The following is a 21,238-nucleotide window of genomic DNA, read 5'->3' as shown; positions in this document are numbered from 1 at the left end:
CAAGAAATATGTGGTATGTGATACTGATTACTATTCATCCATGTTGGACAGAAATTACCAAGGAATTCATGCATATATAATTGAGAGCCCAGATTGAATCCATACACCTCAATGTAGCAGTCAAAACTTGTTGGGAGATAATAGGCAAATTCATACCAAGAACCACCAATCAGTTTCAGATACAGGAAGTTCACAACTCATGAGTTTAGAGGAGTGCTTCAAGAGCCTACTCAAACTTTGAATATCTTTACATTTATTACATCCAATGCATATTATGTTGTTAGCTCATTTCTGACATGTAATTTATATTAACAAGAGAACAACTAAAAATACAGAGTAAAACACTTACAAACAAATAACAAGGAGGCAATAAGCTTTGCTTAAAAAATCCATTTTAAGTACTGGCATATTTGAACTTTCAAACTCAACTGAAGCGACACAAACTAAATGTGCAAAAGAAAATAACCTCAAGTTTTATTTGTGCCTTTATATGCATTGCTAACATGAGGAATCTCCAACTCATCATCATTAGTTAGTGAAACAGCCTATAAATCATCCATGATTTCCTCTTCCTCAAAATTCGCACATATGCTTTCCATCTCGGTATCACCCTCAATTATATCCCTTTCCTCCATCTCTGACAGGTCACTGAAAGTAAGAATCTTTTTCTTCTTTCCTCTATAACCAACAAAGCTCAGGACCTTTTCCTTCCATAACACCAACGGGCATTTCTCAATCAGCTCACAACCTTCATAAGCTTCAGTCAAGAAAACACTAAATCTCTTCCCCCTTTCAGAAACATAAAAGATGCCAAAATGCTTCAAAAGTAGCCTCGTCAACTTCTGCGGCATCTCAAGCTCCCGTTGGAAATGAGTGTGATGGTTGGAAATGAGTGCATAACAGCAACTGGTCTCTTATCAAATTCCAATGAACCCGCTTTCAGCTCCCTAGCATCCGCATAGGGAGACAAATAAGACCTTTTCTGGAAATGCTCGATCTTCTCTCCATGCCTATACACCTTCTTGTAGTTAGGAGGGAACTTCAAAGGAAAAGGCAACGAAAGTACAGCTGGTTGACGTCCAATCCCATTGTTCAAACCCAATGTTTTCTTCTCCACGTCCGTAACAGCCCAAGCAGGATTCCAATTTACAACCTCAAAAAACTCCACCCCATCTTTAGATTTTACCACCCTAAAATGTTGTGGATACTGATTCACCCACTTGGTCCTGAACTCAACTGGCAAACCAAAATATCTCCTGAAATTAGCAATCTTATTCTTATCTAACTGAATCCATTTATCGACCGACATCATCAGAATCCTAGTAACATACTCGACAGCTTTGGTTGATTGTTCCTCAATCAACCTTTCCTCTTCTTCCAACAAATCCTCAGCTTCTTTAGTCATCCCACACCATAAGGTTCCCCTTCGATCCTTATATAATTCGAACAACTTGGGACAATTCTCGATGAAATCGGTTGTTTTATGGGGTTTCAGTAAATTGATTTGCTTCCTTTATTGATACAATGACCTCACGGGTATAACCATCTCGTTTTCTCTCTTCATAACTTCCATAAAAAACACCACCTTTGATAATATTTTCCATTTCTCTTTTACAATTTCGAGATGGTGAATTCGTTTGCTCTTGCTACGGTCTTGTACACGTCTACTGGAAGTCATTGGTCTAATTTGAAACCACCCAAATAAGGGTTGTTGGTAACAGTTTCTTCTCAGAGACAAAAGATCAAACATTTGGTGAGAGTTTGAATGTAGCCGCCGGTTATGTACTGATTTGTTCAATAAAACTTGGTCTATAATAAACTGCGTGGCCGTTGCTTAAGCTTTTTTGCTTTTTTGCTTTTTCAAGCTTCCTGGAAAGAATGGTTTAGGTTCAAAACAAGTCAATCAGGAATTGGTGGGGGGATTTTAATTTTTTTACCTCGTTTTCTGAGTGAAAAAATAGAAAGGGAAAAGAACAAGTGAAGCCAGAGAAGAACGACGGCGGTTAAGGCAGAGCACTGGGGGTTGGAAGGGAAAATGGACGGCGATGAGAACGCTGCGGAGGCAGCAGCGGCTATCATTAATTTGTCCGAAGAAATGGCGTGAAAGATTTTTAATTTATTTATTTATTTGTACTTTATGTACGTATTTTCTCTGTCTAATTATGGATTACATCCCTTATTTTATGAAAATTAAAAATTTATTTATTTTATATTATTTTATCCTATTTTAATCTAAAAACTGAAAATTATATTAAAGATGTATTTTTAAAACTACTTAACAAACAATTATATTTGAAGTGATAATTTTTTCAAATAGTTTCAAGTCATATATCAACCGAGAAATATATATATAAATCGAATGATAGAAATATATTAAAATTTTGACCAAAAACAAATCTTGAATTATCTAAACGAAGACTTTTGTCTTTCAACATGTTTTAACCGAGCAAACAATGCTTGTTAATTTATGGAATATATAGGCCAAACTTTTCCCCACGATTACCAGTCTTACTTGACAAACGCGTTACGTTCTCACCTCTCACTCCACTTCATCTACTACTCAACATTCTTCCTTTCCCCTTAGTTGAGATACACACTTTCCTTTATATTAATATATTCATATATTGCTTTTTAATTCTACAATTAATAGCAACAACCAATCGACCTCAGTGATTAAAGGATGATCGTTATCTAAACTATCATTAATTTTTTTTGTTCGTTTTAATATCTAAAATTTCAATTTTTCCAAAAGCATACCTAAAGTTTAGTTTTTTAATTTAATTTTAGTACTATGTCGTTAAAAACTTTAGTTTTTTTTCATTTTAGTACCCTCGTTCAAAATTTAACGTTAAGTTTTGAAAAGATTAAAAATTTAGGTATTATAGTGGACCAAAACTGATAGTTTAAGTACTAAATACGTTAATCTTTTTACGGCGAGTAATAAATCATATGAAAACTAAACATTACGTGTGATTTTTAAAATATCGAAAGTTTAGGTACTAAAACATATCAAAACTTATAGTTTAGATACTAAATGTGTAGTTTATCCTTTTGATTTTTAAAATTGTCACACTTTTGACTTATTACAAATTTTTTTTTCCCGATTAAGACCTATTAGAAAAGTTAATAAACAAAAATACTTACATTTATTTATTTCTGTTTTATGTCTCACCTTTTCACAACGGAAAAAAAATAATATTTTGATTTTTTTTTAAATAACTGAATCGCGGGATCTAATCGATTAAACAGAAAATCCAAAATGAATACTCAGCCGCCAAACTAATTAGCATCGTCTGGAGGGCAACCGACCGAGTAATGTGAACTGCGAATTTAGTGCTTTTATTTTCACTTCCAAGAATTTAGTCTGTTTGATTTCCTAATTTAAAATTTTAAGTTCAATTGATGATACCAATAATGAATTTCTATTAAAATTTTGTTTTAATATTCAAAGGAATTAACTTGGGCGAATTTACTCTCTGGGAATTATTAAAAAAAACTTAATTTCATTTCGATCCCTATACTCTTTGAGCTTTTAAAATTTAGTCCTTTTACTTTTATTTTTGAGAATCTAACCTCTCCAGCGGTATGATTTGAAAATTAAAATCTATCAGATAATATAATTAACAGAACTCCATTAAAATCAAATATGTGGCATTTTAATATTTAATTGATTAACTTCCAATAACTTTAGGTTATGAAACTAGAATCTATTGAGTGGCTTCAATAATAAAAATAAATGTTGTTTTGTTTTCTTTTGAAGACTCGAGTTCGAGCAGCTATTTCTGTAAGATGTATGAGTGTTGCCAATAGATTAAAAAATTATGAATAAATAGTGTAGCCTTTAATCCTTTTAATCACCTCGGACAGTTCAGAAAAATAAATTGAGAAACTAAATTTTAAAGGGATTGAAGAGTAGAGGGACAGGAAGCAAAATTAGACCAATTAAAACACAAGGCTACAAAATTCATGCACGTGGTTTTCGTCTCCGGCCCCCACCGCGTTTTCTAGCTGTGTTTAGACCGCCAAGTATCCGTTCCCTTTACTTCAATTCAACACGCTTCGATCTTCAACGAAAACGTTAATAAATTGCTGCTACTGCGGTCTTCACTCTTCACTTGTCAACCCTCCCCCACCAATATATATTCATCCCCAAAGAGCCGCCATTTTCATTATCCAAAGCTCAGCCTTCAAAGATTTCAAAGCCAACCCTTTTTTTAAAGCAAAAATTAACAACCGAAGGGACCGTTTTGCAAAATAAATTTTCAAGCTTTTCAATTGATGGTGAAGCCGACAATCTGCGAACAATCATCTTCAGCATCACCGACGTCGGAGTATGTTGACATAAATGGTAGTAATAGTAGTAACAGTTCAAAGTATAAGGGTGTCCGGAAGAGGAAATGGGGGAGATGGGTGTCCGAAATCAGACTTCCCAACAGCCGCGAGCGTATTTGGTTAGGTTCTTACGAGTCGGCGGAGAAAGCGGCGAGGGCGTTCGACGCGGCGCTTTATTGTTTACGTGGCCGCGATGCTAAGTTCAATTTCCCAGAAAACCCACCAGATATCGCCGGCGGGAGGTCGCTTAGTCCACAGGAGATTCAGGTGGTAGCGGCTAGGTTCGCCAGAGAGGTGGAAACCGGCGGGGACGATATCCATAATAATAATAACAACAACAGTGTAGGGACAGAACAGTATACGACATCTTCATCGATGTCAGTGTCGGATGTGACAGCGGTGACAGCACAAGTAGAGGATAGTGGTCATCATGACGATGAAGAGATGATGGATTGGTCGTTTTTGAGCATGTTGGATAATACCAATTATCAAGGGATGTCCGATTATAGCTTTTATTTGCCTAGCGTCGATCAACTCTACACTCCAACGCCGCCGCAAATGTTACCTCCTCCGCCGGTTGACGTCGACTTTGATGACGGAAACGCTTGCGACGCTTTTTCACAGTCATCGTTTCTATGGAACTTTTGAAGATAAACGCCACAGTATATTTATTCCATCTTGATCTCGTGTTTCATTTTTTGGTCATTATTCACTGGGATAATCATAATTTTGGCGAATTTTAGCTGCTAAAGTCACTGGTTCCCCCCAGATATACAGTAAGATTATGATATTCCATTGACATAGGTCAAGTTTCTTTTTGTACTGTATTCATATATACTCATGGTTCCTGGGTTAATTTAATTGTCTAATGTATACTCATTAATCTACGGATCAAGAGCGCATATTCAATTCTAATAAACCAATTTAAAGCCGTTTCTTAGTTAAATTCAACAAGTTGTACGATAATGAATAAAAAATTTAAATAATATATCCAAAACAACTAAATTTTATGAAATATAAAATTACTTAATTTTTATAATGATTTAAATTAAAATTAAAGTTACTTTTAATAAATTTGAAAATATTCGACTCATTTATAAAAAAAAAATTTCCTATTAACGGTGTATTATATCTCTAAAATTTTTCTTTAACGTGAGCATCAAGCACGTGGAATCATTGTATTTTATTCAAAAACATTCCTTAAAAGTGAGCATCAGATTTTTAGTGCCGCACTGATACTTGGACATTTCAATATTGTGGATATTTTATAAAGCAACAAAACGAAACCTCTAATTTTAACACGTGCTCAAAACCAATATTTGTTATGGGGTTATATTTGATGTCACGCACCTTAAAATAATAGGATAAATTAAATAAATTATTAATTTGGTTCATTTCAATATCTAAACTTTTATTTTTTTTAAATTATACTTAAAGTTTAGTTTTTATTTTATTTTAGTACCACAACGTTAAAAACTTTAATTGTTGTTTCATTTTTGTACCCCATTCAAAATTTAACTTTGTGTACACATTAAATTTTAACAGCGGGTAAAAATGAAATGAAAACTAAACAATAGGTGTGATTTTGTATAAATTAAAAGTTTAGGTACTAAATCGGATTAAAACCGATAGTTTAAGTATTAAATCGGATCAAAACCGATAGTTTAGATACTAAATGCGTAATTTACCCAAAAAATATATTCATATACTATTGTTGTTATTATTGGAAAAAAATTAAACACCTATAATAAGTACTATAATTGTATTTAAACAGAATTATAAATTATTGCAATAGTAGTTATATATCATTAATTTTAAATTAGGTTTGAATATTTATTTATAAATTCTCTAATAATTATTGGTTTGCTCGGTAGTCTCTAATGATGTAGCAGATAATGCCAAAGCAATATTCTTATGGTTAATTGTACGAAAACAGGCAAAACTTATGGTTCTTATTCCAACAACGAGCTACATAAGACATGGTTATATAGTTTACAATTGATAAAAGTATAGATTGGTTTTACCTTGCAGAAGACAAAATGCTGCAGCTTGAGAGAACAAATCAAGAGAGCAACTGGGATATCATGGCTTTAGCAGAATCTGGTCCATCGTTATTTACACTTGGTTATGTTTTCTGGAGATACAAGTTTCACAAAGTCTCTCAGCTCTGAGAAGTTGCTGTGTTCACTGTAAGGTACTTCATACCTGCAAAATAGCATCAATTGTGATCAATCAGACCCTATATTGCTTATACTCCTTTTCTCTAAAGTATCTGTGTTTGATGCTTGTGATGGGCACCATATTTGGATGTGGTCACATGAGTAGAAAGGTTTGATACTATATATTTTTGTCTTAAGGGCGTATAAAGCCCTCAAACTTGTGAAAAGAACCTATTAAGTCCCTGAATTTTTTTTGCCCTCAGTTGAACTCTCAAATCAATAAATTAAATTAATTATGTCCTCAAACCGAGAAATTAAATCAAATTTAACCAGTTTTGATCGTTAAGTCTTAACAGTTTTTCCTAAGTTATTACTGTGACATGATACACTATGGTTCCACCAAGCAGAATTTACAAAATTTTTAAAAAAAGATCCTAAAAATATATTGAAATTTGACAACACTATGACATGACAAGTAGCACTAACGGGTTCAAAAAAAAAAAAACTGTTAGGTTTAGTGGTCATCAAATGAATGAATTAATGTTATTTTGAAGTAAAAAGAAAAAATTAACCAGGAACTTAATTTTTTTTCTTAAAAGTTTGATGCTTTTGGTACCCTTATGCCTACATTATATGTATTCCAGTGCAGTGCAGCTTCATATTATTAGTTGAATTAGATTTTGTTCACGAACAGATATGGATGAGAGAAATACCTTCTGATGGTACCCTGCTGCCACCTTCTCCCAGGAGACTTCTTTTTGCCCTTACCAACGGACCAACCCGTAGGAAAGAAAGCAACCACTAGACTGAATCGACGCTGAGAAGAAGACTGACAATGAGAAACTAAACAAATTATTTCTCATGTTATAGCAAACTCATTTCTCATTACGTATATTTATCTCATGAAAGAAAAGAATTAAGGTAAAATACTAGATGTTCCACACCGCAGAGTGATTAGATACGTGTTTCAGTCGTTTGAAGATTGCAAGTGTCCACATAGGGACAACATGGATCTGGCTTTTCTGATCATTAGATGTGAACCACTGCATGTCTTCCTCGGAGAATCCCAAGCATTCCAATAGACGGAGCTTTGCAGCAGTAAACCTTTCTACGAAGGACACGCGCGACCTCCAAGAATAGCCTTTCCTTTCCTGTTTTCTTAATAAGTGCAGGCCTTATTCAATATATATCCACCATAGGTGAAAGCATGTATTTGTGCAAGTCAAAAAAAAGGCAGTGAAACTCTACCAATTGTATAGCTGCCGATTAGAAAGAGCATCTTTGGGTTGAGTCTCTGCTTGGATTGCCTCGATGACAAATTGTATTACATCCTCTTGCTTTGGGAAGTCATACTGATGGACATTATGGCATGAAAAATAAATTTGATTTAGTTATCGATGAGAAATCTATCTTATGGAAAGTTAAAGAAAACTACATAAAATATAAAATCTTGTATTCGAAGGTTGTACGTGTAAACATGTGGACCATAGACATAAAATTTTGTCTTATGTTGGCATAAAGAACTAAATGAAAAGAGAGGAGATTGCCATAAGTTAATACGTACATTAGTTGATCTACGGCACAGAAGCAAATCTCAAACAAAAATAATCATGAAACAATCATCAATATTAGAGCCGCAGCCAGTTCAAAAATACCAAGCATACAATTGAAGAGCAAGTGAGCAACCAATTATTGTCTAAGGCAATGGTATTATTGATACAAAGCCTAACCTGAGGATTACAGTGAGTTGTGTCAAGGATTAGGGTATTTATGGGACAGGCATTCCAAAGAGACATGCTTGCCATTTCCTCACTGTTGCGAAAATCTGCTGTGTGTAGAACAGCCTGGATACATAAACAAATGCAGATATGTTTAAGAGGGGAAAAAAGGCAAATTAATTGCAATTTGCAAAATGATTACAAAATGTCTCAAGAATTCGGTGAAGACCACACCTTACCGTTTGGTGGTTCAAAGAGTATCATGATGGATCCTAGACAGTGATTTGCGTCCAGACATGTTATGTAAATACCAGAAATATTGATCTTTTGATTGAGAGATAAAACTGGCAACATTGCCCATGGGATTCCAAGCTTCAGATTTACAAGCCGTGCTGTGATTGAGGAGCAGTAAATTTTACCATGACGAAAAGACTTGGTTAAACCTTGATAATCTGCCAAGGAAAACCAAAGAAGAGGATAAAACAGATTATTGTCCATGGGTTTAAGGATAAAGTCTTGCAATGTAACAGTGTTCAGGGTAATGGAGTTGCTGCACTATCAAATATAAAGGCAAAATAGAATGAGCATGGATTTGTCTGCACATTAAAGTCAATATAAGACATTGAAAGGTAAAGGCATGATCGAAAAGATTCTATTCAATTCTCTTTCGCATCAGTAATGAAATCGATTTAAGTAAATATATACACCGTAGCAGGTCAGTCCACCCTAACGGTTTAGTTGGGTATCTCCTATAGAATGGCTGTAAAAAGAATAGGCATAATCAGAGAATATAAGAATACAGTTCTCCTTGCAGCGAGTCTGCAACTATTAGAAATTCAATTTTAGTGACCACCCCTCTGATGGGAACTTATATGTAAAAACAAAGCTGGCTATTATATATATAAAAGTAGCTTCCTGCTATGTATTTGAGAATATACTGAATAAGAAAATTGTCATTACGGTCCATATAGAAGTGTGTTAGAAACCAGTGGGAACAATCTCCTCTGAGGTATCTGAAAGCATCCTGAAAATTCAAATTATGACAAACTTAAGAACCACCGAAAAAAGAAAAATATCTAAAGCCTGATTCAGTTAGCTATCAAATAGCTCCATAAAAGACAATATATATGCACCGCTGTACTTAACTAGTAGCTTGTCCCAATACATAATAAACCATGCATGTTATAGGGTGTCCGCAAAATAGTGTGATACAAAGAAAGAAAAACTCGTTTCTGCAGTAGAATTGTTTCTTATGAAAAATATATTAGCTGAAAATTACGATTATTAACAGATAGGGACCATTACCACTCGAAATTGTGTCCCAGGAATGCAACACCATGAAGGAATATTTTTAAGTTTCCCATTTTTAACACGATTTTTCTGCACTGGCCTTTATTAGACTGTTATAATTAGAGACATGTGTGTGTATACTAGTGGCTGAGGTGTTAGAGTCGGTTAGTTTGTTAAGCAGCTAAGCTAGACTATTAGAGTCTGTTAAGCTGCAGTTATGAGGAATGTAAGTTGCACCAGTGTATATAAGCGTGTGTAATTCAATGAAGTAATCATCTTGCTTGTTAAATACTGTTGTTTACAATCTTTCCTAATATGGTATCTTTCACCGAAGATCTTGGGGTTTCTTGTTAAACCTCCGCTGCTGCTGCTCGTTCTCGCCTGGAAATGAAGTCGTCCAAAGGCTTCTCGCATAAGAAAGTTAACGTTGTTCTCGATGAGACGAACTACTTGCTATGGAAGCAGCAAATCCTGTTCACTGTCCGTAGCCATAGTCTAGAACGGTTGTTGATCGGTGCTCTAAAGCCACCACCTGAGACGATTATTGGCAACAATGGAGAAGTGAGCGTTAATGATGCTTTTGAGGATTTCGTGGCACAAGATAGTGCGCTTGCGTCGCGGCTTCTCTCCACCATCAGCTCCAATCTTCTTCCCCAGTTTTGTTGGTGCTGAATCGGCTGCTACAGTATGGGCTACGATACAACAGCTCTTTGCCAATAGGTCTACAACGACTGCGATGAGCTTGCATTGTAAACTGCAGTCACTCAAGAAAGGTAATGACAGCATGCGTACTTATCTTACCAAAGTTAAAGAGGTTTGCGATGCAGTTGCCTCGTGTGGCAGTGCGGTTTCACATGTTTGTCATGTTGCCAACGTCTTGAAAGGGTTGCTCAAGGAGTACCAACCATTTATGGTTGTTATTACTACGATGAATGAGACAATCTTGTTGGACAGTCTTTATACAGTCCTTTTATATGCTGAAGCACAGTTAGCTGGCTTTGATGAGAAGTTAGACTTACTTCCCATGAGTGCCAATTTAGCTCAGCATCAGGAAGATTACAATTCTAGTAAAGGTGATCGACACGAGTGCAAGGTTACTCGATTGTCTTCAATGCACAGACCTAGGAGTTGAGGTCGGGGAAGAGCTAAGATTCAATGTCAACTATGTGGGAAACTTGGTCACCTAGTTGACTGGTGTTGGCATCATTTCGATGAGGAATATATGTGTGTAAACTCTTATTCACGATCTCACAAAGACCAGCCTGCTAATGCATATTATTCAGTGTCAGAGACCCCTAATATGAGCTGTGAGTGCTGTAAAGGGACTGGTCAAGCTCAAGCTAATATGATCTCCAAAACTGCTGATCACTGGGTTATCGACTCGGGTGCAACACATCACATTACACCTGATGCAACAAATGTTTTAAATTTGGCTGAGTTTAGAGGTCCAGGTAAGCTCACTGTGGGAAATGGAGTTTCCCTTAATATACATAACATCGGTAATATTGTTGTTGTTTCTTCTTCTTCAAGAACTTTGCTGTTAAATGAATTATTACATGTGCCTCGGATAACCAAGAATTTACTTTCGGTCTCGAAGCTTGCTAGGGACAATTTTGTCTTCCTTAAATTTCATGCAGAAAAGTGCTATGTTCGTGATGAGGCTACTAAGGAAATTCTTCTGCAAGGTGAAGAGAAAGAAGGGTTGTACATCTTTTCGTTTGGCTGTAAGCGCGTAGAGAGCCATAATACTCCAGCTCATCTCGTTTCTGCCAGCATGTCACAATCTAAACTGTGGCACCATCGATTAGGGTATCCAGCCAGCTATGCTATGAATAAAATAGCTAAAGTAATTGATGTAAAACTTGATTTGAATGTTAATAAAACGTGTGTGGCTTGCTTTATGGGAAAAAGCCATAAACTGCCATTTTCTTCCTCGAAGAGTCAGTATACTACTCCATTTGAACTTGTGTTCTTTGATTTGTGGGGACCTCCCCATGTCGCATCTAATGGCTTCCATTACTAAATCTCATTTGTTGATGCATGCACACGTTACACATGGGTTTATCCCCTCAAAAGTAAAGCATAAGCTTGTACAACTTTTCAATTGTTTCATAAACTTATAGAAAATCAGTTTGGGCTGATAATCAAGGCAGTCCAGTCAGACTGGGGTGTTAAGTTTCGACCGCTCTCAATGATTCTGGCAAAATCAGGGATCACTCATCGGTTATCCTTCCCACACATATAAATAGAATGGTGTTGTGGAGCGTAAACACCGGCATATAGTTGAACTCGGGCTCGTTCTTCTGGCTCAAGCATCCCTGCCTATTCAATACTGGTCATATGCAGTTGTAGCTTTAATTCACCTTATTAATCGACTGTCTACAGTGATTCTTGATGGAATGACACCATTTGAAAAGTTATTTCAAAACAAACCAGAGTATGATTCGTTAAAAGTTTTCGGGCGCCAATGTTTTCTACATCTAAGACCCTTTTAGAATCACAAGTTAGATTTTCGATCACAACCATGCACTTACCTTGCCTTCAGTCCTCAGCAGAAAGGATATCAGTGCCTTGCGAGTGATGGTAGGGTGTATATATCACGCCATGTCGTATTTAACAAAATGGGTTTTCCCTTTACAAATAAAGTAGTGCTTTGTTTAAAACATCATTGTTCAGGAGTGTAGTTTCGGGACATCCCTATTGTTACTGTTGTGAGAAGCTGGCCACGCAGCACTACTCCAGACGAGGTAGTTGACTGTGGTCATGATAATGAGGCTACGGGTCAAACTCGGTTGGACGTCCTTGCTCAGCATGGAGATACATCGCATGTGGCTGAGGAAGTCACAACAGAAGCAATCACAGATACCATTGTGAACGATGATGTAAATTCAACTATGCCTCTGAGCATGGCTGGTGTAGATGATCATGCTGAATCAGGTGGAGGGATAGACACAGCAGCATGCAGTCGGCTGTTGAGTAACACATTGCTACAAATTTTTATCCCATGCTAACATGTAGCAAGTGTGGAGTGTTTAAACCTAAATTCTACACCAGTTATTTTGAGAATGAAGTGCCCTTTACGATTCAGTAAGCATTACAGTCTGCTAGTTAGAGAGAAGCAATTCAAGCTGAGTATGATGCTCTTCAGAAGAACAACATGTGGGTGTTGGATAAGTTGCCAGCAGGTTGTGCTCCAGTTGGCTGCAAGTGGTTGTTTAAAATCAAACGCAATCCTGACAGTTCTATACAATGACATAAGACACGATTGGTTGTAAAAGGTTTCTCACAAGTACCTGGACATGATTTTACTGACATCTTTAGCCCATTTGTAAGGTTTTCTTCCTTTAATGTTGTGTTAACTTTAGATGTGGCTAACAGTTGGGAATTGAGACATGTAGACATCAACAATGCATTCCTTAATGGGGATCTTGATGAAGATGTCTATATGTAGTAACCGCGAGGATTCGATAAAAATTATGTAGATGGAACTCCTCTTTTCTGTAAACTTAAAAAGGCTCTTTATGGTCTTAGGCAAGCCCCAAGAAATTGGCACACCGAACTTCGAGATAGTCTGGTTCAGATTGGCTTTGCAACCTCACGAGTTGATCCCTCGTTGTTCATCAGCAAAAGGGATAATGGAGAGTTATTTCTATTGGTATATGTTGATGACATTGTCATAACTGGGCAGTCATTGATTGCAATTCAAGAGGTGGTTCAGCTACTCAGCAACATGTTCTCGTTAAAAGACCTTAGCTTACTTAGTTTCTTCTTGGGAATTGAAGTGCATAGGGTACATGGCTCAGTTATGTTGAGTCAGAGGAAGTTTGTACTGAATTACTTGAAAAGTCTGGAATGAAAAGAGCTGCTGCGTGCACGACACCAATGGTAGTGTCCTCTAAGCTTTTGGGGGACGAGGGTGAATTATTGATGAACCCTAGTGAATATAGTCACACGCGACCAGACTTAGGTCACAATGTTGGGACGGTAGCACAGTATATGCATGCTCCACGAGAAACGCATATGCTTGTAGTTAAGAGAATATTGAGGTATTTGGATGGAACTGTGGACTATAGACTATTATTTCAGTCGATTGATGCAATGTTGACAATTTCAGCGTTTGCTGATGTGGATTGGGGAACTAGTGTTAATGATAGGAGATCTATCTTGGCTATGGAGTATTTGTTGGTCGATGTCTTGTTGCTGGAGCTCCAAGAAGCAGAAATCAGTCTCAATATCAATGATGGAAGCTGAGTACAAATGTGTTGATGACACTGCTGCTGAAGTAACATGGGTGAATGCCTTACTTGCTGATCTAGGGCTACAGAAACTACAAGAACCAGTAGTTTGGTATGATAACACTGGTGCAGTGGCAATGAGTGACAATTCGGTTTATCACACTCAGTCAAAACACATAGACTTGGACGTGCACTTTGTTCGAGAGAAGGTAGATGCCAAGCAGATTCAGGTTAACTATGTTCCAGCTGTACATGAGATTGTTGATGGGTTCACCAAACCTCTGACCATAACTGCCTTTGAAGAGTTTCGCAGCAGAATATGTGTTGTGCCTGTTTGTAAGAACAAACAAGGAAGCTGAAACAAGTAGGGGGAATATTAGACTGTTATAATTAGAGACGTGTGTGTATACTAGTGGTTAAGGTGTTAAAGTTGGTTAGTTTGTTAAGCAGCTAAGCTAGACTGTTAGAGTCTGTTAAGCTGCAGTTATGAGGAATGTAAGTTGCACCAGTGTATATAAGCGTGTGTAATTCAATTAAGTAATCATTTTGCTTGTTCAATACCGTTGTTTACAATCTTTCCTAATAGTCTTCGACCAGAATTCGGTTGACCTTTGCCTGATGTAGATTTTAAGGAAACTGAAAGGGTTTGAGTTGGGAGGAGCTTAAAATCGTCCTCGTCGTCAACGACGCCCGTGACGGTGTGGTTTATAAGATGGGATGTCGAGGAAATTGAGAGCATTGCTTTTGTGTTTCAGAATCTGGACTTTAAATTTGAAATTTTTCCGGGGGACAATTTAAAGGGAAAATGGCATACTCTACTTTCTTTTAAAGCCAAACCAAACCCAACCCGTTAACAACGCGTGTTGGTATTGAATAATCAAAATTTTGGACTCATAATTAGAGTTCAACTGTGAACAAAATATAAAATGGTAAATCATACATTTAGTATCTAAACTATTAGTTTTGATCCATTTTAGTATATAAACTTTTATTTTTTTAAACTATGCCTACAGTTTAGTTTTTGTTTTATTTTAGTATATCGTTCAAAATTTAACATTAAGTTTTGAAGAAATTGAAAGTTTAGGTATTAAAACGGGTCAAAACTGATAGTTTAGGTACAAAACGATTTAAGTTTTTAATGGCAATGTACTAAAATGAAATGGAAACTAAACATTAGGTATGATTTTGAAAAAATTGAAAGTTTAGGTACTAAAATGGACCAAAATTGATAGTTTAGGTACTAAATGTGTAGTTTACCCAGTAAAAAATGGGTTAATTTAAGGGTAAACTACAAAAATGATCACTAATGCTTGAGTAATTTTTGTTTTACCCACTAAAATTCCAAAAGAAATAAATTAGTCACTAATGTTGTAACATCCTCAATACCGGGTTAGTGACTAAATTGGAAAGTTTCAGATTTTGGTGATTAAAATAGAATGAATGAATAGTATAAAGATTTATATGTAAATGATTGTGTATAATTTAATTGAAAGGAAGAAGGAATGAAAGGGCCAAAGAGTCATTTGCAAGGAAAATTAATTAAAGAAGGGATAAGGATATATATGAGTACAAGTGGGTTGAAAAGGAGAGAACAACAAAGGCTTCCAGAGTTCTCTTCTTCTTCTTCTTTCTTCCTTGTGCGTATGAACCAAAGCAAAGGTAAGATTTCTGATTATTGAGTTTCTTGTTAAATTTAATATTGGTTTTTGATTATTGGATGATAACTAAGCTTGAGGAAAGCTTAAGTTATCTTAACATCAAAGGATGGTTGAGTTAGGAGAGATTTAAGATTTGAAGTTCTTAAATGAAATCTTGGAATAGAGTTCATAACTAGAATTGAAAGTTATATTTGACTTGTCATCAATCTAGTTAAGATATACGAAGTGTTAAAAGTGGAATTCAAACATGTTGATTTATTAATGTAATTCTTGAATTACATATGAATGATAGGATTTGAAGGTTTAAGATGAAATAAATTAGTATAAATTGGTTTAAGGATATGTACTAGAGTTAATAATGAAAAAGAGGATTAAACATGAAGGATTTAATCCAAAATGAATGAATTTTCGGGTTCAAAAAGAGGATTATGGGCAGAGTGCATCGATGCACATTCATAGTACATCGATGCATTAAGGTTAAAACCCAGAAATTGTTTGAAGGTGTATCGATGCATTAGTAGTGCATCGATGCACTCTTTTAAAATAAAAACATCGAATGCAATTCATGCATCGATGCATAAGTAGTGCATCGATGCATCCAATTAATAATGAAACATCGAATGCAATTGGTGCATTGATGCATAAGGAGTGCATCGATGCATCCCAGCAATAATAATACATCGAATACCTTTTATGCACCGATGCATCAGTAGTGCATCGATGCATACCTTCATTAAAAGATGAAATTGACTTTTCTCTTAGTCTAAAGAGTGAACCATTAGAGTATATTAGTTATAATACTGATATAAATCCATGTGTGATTATGTAGATACTAAAAGTAAGCTTATTTCGGAACGATCAAAGGATTAGAATCGAATCAAAGAAAAACTAAGGTGAGTGCAAACTATATGTATATTATAATGGAATAAGACTTGTGATAAGTCTAATCCCTAAATTGATTTTTATAATATAGCAGTGGTGAACATGCATACATGATAATTATTATGATACATGCATAAGACATATGTATGTTCATGTGATATGATATGTGATATGACATGTGATATGAGAACATGATATGAAGTGATATGAGATACATGATCACAAGAGAAATGATATGAGTAAATGAACATATGAAATATAACAATAATGCCCATAGTATACGATATGAGAACTATAGGTGTAATTGGCATGCCAAGAGTCGAGGGTATAATAGTCCTTCGGGATATAGTCCTTCGGGATGTAGGGGTCCTACGGGACATAGATAATAGTCCTATGGGACGAATACTGAACTAAGGTTCGGTGCCCCATGAGGGAATTGATACAAGCTGTGGTGACAGCGTTAGTGCACAACCTCAATGTACTCACATACCTCTATTCTCAATAATATACATGGGCTATACAATTGAAATGCAGATTTACAGTGAAAATGATACAAGAAGGTAAGTTTCGTATGTGCATTATATGTTATCGTGCGATAGATACATGCATATTGAAATGTCATGATCCAATGGTAAGTATGAACATTCATACGTTTATTGTTGCATATTCATTTATTGCCTCACTAAGTCTATGACTTAGCGTGGAAGTGATTTACACGTAGGTACCAAGAATCAGGAAAAGTGAAAATAGAAGTAGCACGGACATCAATACTACTAGGAGATCAGATCATAAGTAATTGACAAAGTATGTACTTGGTTATGTATAGAATGTTGGTATGTAATAAGTGTTAATTACGAATACTCTGATCGATTTTGTATTTTATGGTCTTATGTAAATTAAAGTATTTCGTTTTAATGAAAGTTTTAAAAAAATCCCAGGATTTTCTATAAGAGTCAAGGTTTTGAAAAGTCAATGTGACACCTCAGACTTGTATTTGGGTCGGATATGAGTTAAGGGTGTTTTATTTAATGGTATCAGAGCCAGGTTTAGTCGATTCTCAGCATAAACGGAAGTCTAGAGTGTCTTATAAGGTATACATGCCAACAAAATAGTGGAAACTTCTGATCTGATGGAATAGTAAGTATGTTATTTTGCTAATAGAACTATATGGTTGTATTTTTATAGATGTCCGGACAAAGTAGATCTAGAAATGAAGCGGGAGGTGTTAGACTTGCTGAAAGCAGTAATTCACCTGCCCTGGTCAGGCAGAGTGAAGAACAGACATCCTCTGGAATGCCTGTCAATGATCAAGATATATTCTTTAGAACGTTAGAAGCGGTATTAACGCGTTTCCAACCTCCTGTTACTTCAACTCCAAAAATGAATGTTGCGAAAGAGTTGAAGGGATTAGGAGCTCCAGAGTTTAAAGGGGAAGCCAATGAAGGTCCTGTTATTGCGGACCTTTGGCTTAATGACATGAAAGTCATGCTTACGGGACTTCATTGTTTTGATGCTGAGAAGCTGGATGGAGTAATTTCCTTGTTGAGAGGACAAGCAAGGATCTAGTGGACCAATGTTACATTGAGGATATCTAATGCCCAAGTAACTTGGTCATTATTTTTAGAAGAATTCAAGCATAAGTACATTGGAGATCAATTTGTTCGTCAAATGAAGCAAGAGTTCATGAATTTGAAGCAATGGAATCACACTGTATATAAGTACGAGTGTGAATTCAATAAGTTGAGCCGCTTTGCTGCCGAGCTAGTTCCTACTGAAAAGGAAGCTTGTGAGTGGTTCATAGAGGGTTTACGTCCTCGGTTAAAGGAAATGTTGATTGTCTTGAATTTATCATCATTTCAAGAAGTAGTTAACCGTGCCAAGGCTTTGGAAAGAGCTCAGAACGAGAGGTTTGAAAATTCAAGAGCTCAGACAGTCAAAAGAACGGGTGTTTCTTCGAGTTCCGCACCATCAAAAAAGGGCAGAGATGCTGGTTTTTGACCCCAGGTTAGATCAGAATCAGTGGCTTCCTCCGCTAGAGGATCAAATCAAATGAGAGGTAGACAAACTCAGTCAGTGGAATCTGGAGCTGGGAGAACTAATCAGAGTCAAGCCAGACAATGCCTGCATTGTGGAAAGAATCATTTAGGGGTATGCCGGATGATTTCTGGAGTCTACTTTAGATGTGGAGATGCTGGACATTTCGTTCGAGATTGTTCAATGTCAACTAGTGAATCTGTACAGCCAGAGAGGTCTGTTTCTGTAGCCCAGAGGGGAAGAGGTAGAGGCAGAGGAAGAAGTCAGTCAGAGTCCTCTGCTCAACAGGAGATACACTCCACTGCTCGAGTGTACAACCTCAAGACCAATGAGGATTGTGATGACCCAGATATTATAACATGTACCTTTCTATTGTTTGACAAAGGTGTTATTGTATTGATTGATCTGGGGTCTACATATTCATATATTACTAGTGAAGATACTCATTTTTTTCATTTAAATATTTATATTATTATTATTATAATTATTATTATTATTATTATTATAATTACTAATATTATTATTTATTATTAATATTATTATTAAATATTATTACAAGCCCAAATTCAACAGTAACTAGCCCAACCAGTTAACCTAAATACAATGGCCCAACCATTTAACCCAAATATGTAACCCTAAACCCTAGCCGCCATCATCCATCCACCATTGGATCTGGCATGATCCAACGGTCCAAGAACCTCCAGATGCAAACCCTAGGGTATGATACCCTAGGGCCACGCGGCCGCCGCAGCTGCTCTCGCCGTCTCCACCGCTGCCACGTCCCAACCGAAGGCTCCAGAAGCTCCAACGCCAGCCGTCCACGCCATGGCTATGGGGTGAGTCACCACTGGGAGTTCGGTGACTCACCGAAGGGCATTCTTTTACCCGGTCCGATGGCCACACCGGTGATGGCTATAAAGCCATCACCCCATCTGCGAGCAAAACGAGAAAAATAACAGAGACATAGAGAGATACAAAAACTACCAACGATCCCAGTCAACAACAACACAGCAAAGAAAAAAAAAAAAAAAGAAGAGAGGAAAGAAGCTTACCAAAGAAGCCTTGACCATCACTGGAAGCATTAAACATCGCCGGAGAACAGAAAATACCGAAGGTATTTTCATAGATTTACTCCGATTAGGAGTCTTTTTGGGGAAACAAAGGCCGGATTCGGTTTTAGGGTGTTTAGATCTACATTTTAGGTGAATTTGGGGAATTTCCGACCACCGGAGGCGGTGGTCGGCGGGGGAATTTACGGCGGCAAACGGCTGCCGGATTCCCTCCAGCGAGGGAATATAGAGAGAGGCCAGAGAGAATTCTGGCTCTCTCTCTGCTTGAGAGAGAAAAAAAAATGAAATGAAGGCTGGCCCTTCGGGCCAGCCGTTTTGGACCTTATATAGGCCTTCCTGAACGACGTCGTTTCAGGAAGGACTATATGCGTAAATTTAAATTGTTAAATCCCGTCCGCAGTCATCAAGATTTGTAAACTTTACATTTTAGTCACTAAATCGAGTTTATAATCCTTTTAATTCAGATCTTTAATTTTAATTTTATTTATTTTAGTCCTTTATATTAAAATAATATATTTAGGATAAATAACAGATTTAATCCCTTAATTTTAATAAATAATATTTTAATCCCTAGTTTCTATTTTTAATTTATTTTATTCTAATATATGAATTTTAGATAATTTTATTTTAGTCACTAAATAAATAAAATAAAGAAATAGCATGTTTAATCCCTATAATTTTGATTAATTATGAATTAGGTTTTTAATTTTACTTTTACTATAATTTAGTCATTTATTTTAAATGTTTTCATTTTTTTACTACTTTTAAATATATCATTCTAGTTGTATTTTTATTGTTTTAATTTTACTTGTTTATATTTTTAAATATTTTTATGTATTCATAAATATATATATAATAAATAATAAATAATAATTAATTTTTTTAAATAAATTATTTTAATATTTATTTTTCAATATCGAAGAAAAGGACAGTCTTAATATAACTGGATGTCCTATTCTGGTATTTTAAAATTTAATAATTAATTTTTAAAAAATATTATTTAATTTACATTAATATTTATCAATATCAAAGAAAAGAGCTGTCTTAAGGCACCTAGAAGTCTTTTTCCGATATTTTTAAATATTTTTTATAATTTTGAAATAATAGGATTATAAATTAAATATATTTTGAATTTTTAATATTTTTAATAATAGAGACAATTTATAATTAAAAAGTACCAATTTTGGGCGTTGTAGGGGTGCTAATCCTTCCCTAAACGTAACCGACCACGAATCCCTCTTTATTATTAAAAAGAACGAATTTTTGGTTATAAACGCATATCAGTTTATTTTTTTTATTAGTGTTTTCTTAAAACTCTTTTAAAAAAAAAATTTTAGGTATTCGACCTACCTGACCCAAAAGGCCGATGGCGACTCTCAAATTATTTTCAAAACCTTTTATTCACATCAATTTTCCCGCCAAATTTAAAATTTCGTGCCCGGACGAAAACCGGTTACGACAGCTTGGCGACTCCGCTGGGGAACTGGTCAAACTTTAAAATCAATTATAAATTGTTTCTATTAATTAAAAATTAAAAGTTCATATATTTAATTTTTAATTCTTTCTTTTCAAAATTTTTATATTTACTTATTATTTTCATAATATTTATATGTTTTATTTGCAAGTATTTTATTTCATTATTTATTTTTCTGTCAAAGGTTTGAACATTTCTCCTCACACACAACACTTGCATTGCATAACATAAAGCTCTATAATTGAGTTGTCCTTTTTAAGTGGGAGTGAAAGCGACGTCTTCGTGAGAATTTATTCTCCGTGTCAGACCTAGCAAGTAACTTTCGGGGTTCATATGCTCTATGTCTTCGTGAGAATTTATTCTCTGTGTCAGGCATAGAGAAATGT

The 21,238-nt window shown here is 35.6% G+C and overlaps 1 protein-coding gene and 2 pseudogenes across 1 annotated transcript; 1 reads left to right on the top strand and 2 right to left on the bottom strand.

Moving 5' to 3' along the window:
- Positions 1 to 390: 390 nt before the first annotated feature.
- LOC120144788 lies at positions 391 to 1,923 on the bottom strand (annotated as a pseudogene).
- Positions 1,924 to 4,228: 2,305 nt separating this feature from the next.
- Positions 4,229 to 4,980, top strand: LOC120144428 (ethylene-responsive transcription factor ERF017-like). Its single transcript, XM_039158483.1, has one exon. It carries the CDS (start codon positions 4,279 to 4,281, stop codon positions 4,978 to 4,980), a length of 702 nt encoding a protein of 233 aa, XP_039014414.1. The 5' UTR covers positions 4,229 to 4,278.
- Positions 4,981 to 6,394: 1,414 nt separating this feature from the next.
- On the bottom strand, positions 6,395 to 9,991 carry LOC120144418 (annotated as a pseudogene).
- Positions 9,992 to 21,238: the final 11,247 nt, after the last annotated feature.

Source organism: Hibiscus syriacus, unplaced genomic scaffold (assembly GCF_006381635.1).
Source record: "Hibiscus syriacus cultivar Baekdansim isolate YM2019G1 unplaced genomic scaffold, ASM638163v2 tig00002317_pilon, whole genome shotgun sequence".
Lineage (NCBI taxonomy): Eukaryota > Viridiplantae > Streptophyta > Magnoliopsida > Malvales > Malvaceae > Hibiscus > Hibiscus syriacus.
Note: the sequence above shows the minus strand (reverse complement) of the source record. Positions and strands in the feature narration are given on the sequence as shown.